This window comes from Osmerus eperlanus, unplaced genomic scaffold (assembly GCF_963692335.1).
Source record: "Osmerus eperlanus unplaced genomic scaffold, fOsmEpe2.1 SCAFFOLD_602, whole genome shotgun sequence".
Classification (NCBI taxonomy): domain Eukaryota; kingdom Metazoa; phylum Chordata; class Actinopteri; order Osmeriformes; family Osmeridae; genus Osmerus; species Osmerus eperlanus.
Window position 1 is genome coordinate 9538 of NW_026911295.1, and position 6189 is coordinate 15726.

General features: G+C 51.1%; 1 protein-coding gene across 1 annotated transcript; it reads left to right on the forward strand.

Annotated features, from left to right (window-relative positions):
• Positions 1–5058: 5058 nt before the first annotated feature.
• LOC134015857 (uncharacterized) lies at positions 5059–5448 on the forward strand (the record flags this gene model as incomplete). Its single annotated transcript, XM_062455369.1, has 1 exon — positions 5059–5448. A coding segment is annotated over one exon (390 nt), but the record flags the coding sequence as incomplete, so codon positions are not given.
• Between the last annotated feature and the right edge of the window lie 741 nt (positions 5449–6189).

The window sequence follows — 6189 nt, forward strand, 5'->3', positions numbered from 1 at the left end:
GGCCAGTTGGTCACCCTTCCTCTCCTACTTGAAGGGTAAGGGATATTCTACAGGCACGTTCTGCTGTCAGCTTCCAGATCTTTACCCACACCGGGCTTCGAACCAGGTGGGTGAGGGGTGGGGGACTGTGTTCACCCTGAGGAGCAGAGCGTTCATACGTGGAGGGGACAGTAACAGGCTGTTCAGAGGAGAGGGGAACAGCCTGCTCACACAGTCATCTGCTTGTTTTGATTTGGTTTTACGTACAGGAAGTGTGTAGTTCCCCCCCCCCCCCCCCCTTCAGTACTCCCCTCGTCAGCTGGTCGCCTGGCTGGTGGAAGGGCCTGACTGGGTCTGGGTCTGGAGAGGTGCGAAGGGTTGGGGAGGGTCTGAATGACCGGCCACATTAGTCACAGCACCTCCTAATCTTTACTCTGTTAGTCCTGCTTTAGCCATGGGCAGATGACCAAAGATTCCCCCCCACCCCCCTTCACCCCACCACAGCTCCTAGTCCAAACCTTCACCTCTACCACCTCCCTCTCTCCCCCTCCCTCTCTCCCTCTCTCTCTCTCTCTCTCTCTCTCTCTCTTCTCATTGCACGTTCAGGCTTTCCCACTGGACAAAGGGCTTTCACCCCCCTCCTCTGTACTGTCACTAACGCCCCACCCTCCTCCTACCCCCCCTCCCCCCCGCACCCCCGGACACAACGAAGAGGCATTTGTTTTGTTTTCTTAGGCGGTCTGGGGGGGGGGGGGGGGCGGTCTCTGTGGACGGATTGGTGAAGAAAGAAGAGAAACTACAGACACAGAATACTATTTGGGGGGTTAGGGGTGGGGGGGGGTGGAAAGTGGAGTGGGAATGATACGGTGGATAAAAAAAAAATACAAAAAATAAAAAGGTTCAAAACGGTGGAGGAAATAAAAGAGTTAAAGCTAATCATATCTGAATGCCTTGGAGAGGCATGGCCAAATCACTTATGAACGATAAAGGTATTAAGTATAATGAGGACAGCATGCTCCTCAGGGGCTTAATGTAGGGTCTTTGTGAGCCTACCAGAGGAATGTGTGTGTGTGTGCGAGAGAGAGAGCGTGTGTCTGTGGGAGTACTACAAGTTTCCTTTGTTGAAGTGGTTTTAGGTGAAATGCAAACATTTTCCAACAAACATGCAGCGTTGCAGAACGAGCCACAAGGCTGCTAAACGGTGGCCGGCTAAACTGTTCTGTTGTCATATGAACAGTAATCAACAGTAATGAATATGCCTCTATAAGCTCCTCCACACACTGTTCCTGTTCTCCTCCCTTTTCTCTCCACCTCCATTCCTCTCTCCCTCCCCCCTCTCTCTCTCTCCCTCCCTCCCCTCAATTCTTCTCTCCCTTCCCCTCTCTCTCCCTTCCTCCCCTCCATTCCTCTCTCCCTCCTCCTCCCCCTCCTCCTCCCCCCTCCTCCTCCCTCCCTCTCTCTCTCTCTTCTTCGTTCGGTGTACAAATTAGACGATTAGGTGCAGTCTGTTTCTCGACGTGCTCTTGTCACTGGAGACAGTTGCAGTGATGGCGGCAACAGACCCTTTTGTTGCAGCCAGAGACCCGTAAGAGTATGTGGAACATGCCAACACATCTCTTATTGTTAGCTGCACAAATGAATTATCCCACAAAATGAGTTTAAGTCGATGAATAGATAACACACACACAGGCTAAAAAATGTATAATATGTACAGAGTCAGTCAGCCGCTAAATGAAACGTATTGTTCTGACATGTTGACGGCAGCAGGCTGGGTTTAGGCAGCACTGAGCGGATGCCTTCAAAAATGGAGGTGGAGGCAGTGCAAAATGAGAGAAAGAGACAGACAGACAGACAGAGCGACAGACAGGCAGACAGACTGGCTCCTCCCTCTCCTCCCTCTCCTCCCTCTCCTGGCTCTCTGTTTGTTTAGAGAGGCCCAGGGCCTGACCTTGACAGCAAACGCCTAAAACGTCTTTGTGGAGGAAAGAAAAGCCTATATTTATAGATCAGCTGAGCGAGGATCAAGCAGACAGCTGAGGTCCTGAGAGATGTGGAGGAGAGAAGAGGAGGAGAGGAGAGGAGGAGGGGGGCTTTTGAAGAACTAATACAGAGGTCTGTCTCGATCTCTGGAAACCTGCTTTTAATTCCATTAGAAAGGAAATTGATTTGAGTTGGTTTGGTGGGCCACTGAGGACCACTTACACACACACACACACACACACACACACAGTTGCCCACAAGCTGGTTGAAATGGCCAGAGAAATCATTACAGTGGGGCAGTTGATGAGTGGAGATGTGTTGATCAGTCAGAGCCAGCTCAAAGAAACAGTGAAGTTGGGTGTTCTAGGACGAGACATGCAGAAGTCATGATAAGGCCCGAAAAGCACATTACCTACAGATCAATAACGTCTTGAGGAGTGGTGGTGGGGGGGAAAGAACATACACACACACACACATCGTACACACACACACACACACACACACACACATCGTACACACACACACACATCGTACACACACACACATCGTACACACACACATCGTACACACACGATTTGCTACTTTAAGTTGGGAGGGAAATGTAATTCATGTAGTCCTTCATATTGGACGAGACAGACCATAGTGCTCTCTTCCTGGTGGGTGAACACCTGCCATGGTGGAGTCATGCTGGGATGGGAAACAGTTGTCTGGTCTGAGCTGATGTCACAAAGCTGGCCTGGGATTCAAACTTAACACAGTTGCAGCTCTGGGACAAGCTTTGATGAGTTGATTTGATTTAGTTGAGTCATTTCTGTTGATGATGAGAATGAAGAACTTCACAAAGATCAGGGTGTCTGTCTGGAGAGTACTCAGAGCTTGTTGAGCAAGGATGCTTCTCAACAGAACGTGAGACGATTACAAAATCATCACAGGAGAGGATGAGGTTGTTATGTTCCATGAGCTCTGATGTATAATTCATTGGAGAGGAACCTTTGAACCTTGAATAAAACCTAATGGTAATTGCAGAGAGAACAGGCAACAACTCTCGAAAGCTGTTTGTATCAGTGTGAGGGAGTCAGGTGGCTGAGCGTTTCCCGGCCGTGCCAAATTATGTTGTGTCCTTGGGCAAGGCACTTCACCCTACTTGCCTCGGGGGGAATGTCCCTGTACTTACTGTAAGTCGCTCTGGATAAGAGCGTCTGCTAAATGACTAAATGTAAATGTGTGTGTTTGATCAGGATTGAGAAAGACGGAATGAAAGATCAAGTGAACGAGGGAGGAAGTGTGTGTGTGTGTGTGTGGTCATCTCAGTGTCATAAGGTGAAACGTTGACTCTGTCCTGACTTGCCAATACGACAAACCTCAAAATCCTTGTCCCTCCGTGCAGACAGAACCTGAACATCCTTTCTGTTCACAATCTGCTTCATTGATCGGGAAATTGTCATTCATCGCGCAAACTAGCAAACAGGCTTGTCAGAGAGGCGCTTTAAATCAATATTGCCGGGTAGATTCTATCAGAAATAGTCTTATGGATGATTAAGATCTTCCTTTTACTGTGTATCCACAAGGCTTCTGGCTGCAGACTCAAAAGGAGGTTCAATTAGTCATCTGCACTGCCTCGTCTCCGCCAGCGAAACAAGGCACGTCTCAAAGGGGAATCAAAGTGAGAGACTTCCTGTCAGACCATCCTCACAGTTTAGAATCAAGGTGTGTGTGTGTGTGTGTGTGTGTGCACGCATGTGTAAAACAGCAGACTGCTCAACTCACTAAGGAAACATCATCTAGAGGATGAGATTGGCAGTCGGGGTTTTGTGAAAAGCACCTGTCCTTGAGCACACTGTGCTTTTGAACGTGTTCACAGAGACTACGATGAGAGGGGTAGTGTCTTACAGCCCCCGCTAGTCTCCACAGGAAGACTGGGGCGATAGAAGGCTTTGGAACAGTTTTGACAGTACGGCTGGAAACAGTAGCCTCATGCAGCACGTGAGGAACACACACAGAAGACCAGAAACTGGGTTTTGTAGATCAGAATGATTCTGCTCTTAATCTCCACATCGATGAAATAGGACCAGAGGCCCAGATTGCCTAAAAGCAGATAAGAGACAATCCAATTCAATAAATTAGTCCAGCAAGATTTATTGAGAGAGAGAGAGAGATGGACAGAAAGAGAGGGGGGGAGATGGAGAGAAAGAGAGAGAGAGAGATGGAGAGAAGAGAGAGAGAGAGACGGAGAGAGAGAGAGAGATGGAGAGAAAGAGAGAGAGTGAGATAGAGAGAGAGAGTGAGATAGAGAGAGAGAGATGGAGAGAGAGTGAGATAGAGAGAGAGAGATGGAGAGTGAGATAGAGAGAGAGAGAGAGATGGAGAGAGAGATAGATGGAGAGAGAGATTAGCATGAGATAATAATAGGATGGTGATGATACTGCTGGACTAAATTGCAACACATTGGCCTGTACTGCTGTAGGAGAGGAGAAGGGAGGAACAGGAGAGAGGAGCCGGAGAGAGAAGAAGGAGAGAGGAGAAGGACAGAGGAGCAGGCCACACCAGAAGAGGGAGAGAGAGAGCCTGCAGGTCACCTAACTGCCTCTGACCAGAAGGGGGAGCTGTCTGGTCTAGACCGCCCCTCTCCTCGTTCCTCCTCCCTGAGTCTGGAGCAGAGTGAGCGAGGATAGAGACCTCAGATGACCTCGCCCCGCGCAGGGAAGCGCTCCAGAAAGCCAGCTGATGTAAACAGCAGACTTTAAACAGTGTCTCCATGTATACATTTAAGATACTGATCAGGACTGTTGATTAAAAAGTAGTTCAGGCTGTGAGACCAGACTGTTGCTGGACTAATGTCAGACAAGCACAGACAACAGCTCAGTAAACATGAAGGAGAATTGTTCTCCACACAAAAAAAAGAAAATAAATCGAAGAAGTAACTAAAACTAATCTAAGATATCAAACTCCCATTACAGAGAACACAATCCCTAAACAAGAATCAATGCTCCTCTTTTGTTTTGAAAGTTAACAGGAATGCCGTCTCCGTAGAAACAAAACACTCCTTCCTGTCCTGGCTGCTTCCACGCCTCCCAGTGATGTATTTTCCTGTCCTGTCAGCACTCAGAGAGCTGGACCTCTATCACACCCAGACACGCTCAGAGAGCTGGGCCTCTATCACACCCAGACAGGCTCCACCTCCAGACCCCGCCCTGCCGGAGGCCCGGCCTCCACCTGCAGGACGAGCACTGCAGCGGCCCCCGGCTGCTCCTCCCCCACAGCTCCGCCCCCCACAGCTCCGCCCCCCACAGCTCCGCCCCCCACAGCTCCGCCCCCCACAGCTCCTCCCCCACAGCTCCGCCCCCCACAGCTCCGCCCCCCACAGCTCCTCCCCCACAGCTCCGCCCCCCACAGCTCCCCCCCCACAGCTCCGCCCCCCACAGCTCCGCCCCCCACAGCTCCGCCCCCCCCAGCTCCGCCCCCCCGGCTGTATGTCAGCCACAGACATGACCCAGGAGATTACAGCGCTGGAGGGAGGGGTGGAGAGGTGAGACAGGGAGGGCAGCTATCGCCCCGGTTGGAGAAGCTATAAATCGCCACACTTCTCCCAGAGATTGTGCCCTACCCCCCCCCTCACACATACTTCTTCCTACGTGTTGTACAGGCTGGAGGATGCAGAGCAGAGGGCCTGGATGTACAGTGCACACAGACCAGACAGTGTCTGGCTATAGAGAACAGACACACATGTACCCAGACAGACTGACACAGGTGGGCTTGCGTAACAGGAGTGGCTCCTGTTGGAAGCATGCCGCGTCGAAATCTACTGTCGCAAGCCAAGCGCACACAGTCTGATCACAGCGCTGATCCGGATGTTACAGCGGCAACAACCGTGTCTCAGGAACACGGAGCAAAGCCAGCGTGAGAAACCGTGAACCCCCCTGACCACCTCAGAGGAGTGCAGCCCTCTCTCCTCCCAAACAGCCCGGTGACACGTACATTCTGATGGGTTCTTTTCTTTGTCTGCTCCCTCCCTCCCTCCCTCCTCTCTTCTTGCCCTTTCACCTGCCCTCTGCGCCTGAGCTCGGGGGGTTAAAGGGGAATCCAGATCCTGGCCCCAGGGGGCTGCACATTTTAGGAATGGGACTGTGAGGGCCGGACAGACGGTCCTTGGACCGACACTTGAAAAGGACTGCAGAGCCATCTCTTCCCCCCTCTGGTCATCAGTCTCTACACACACTGACCCTTTCATCT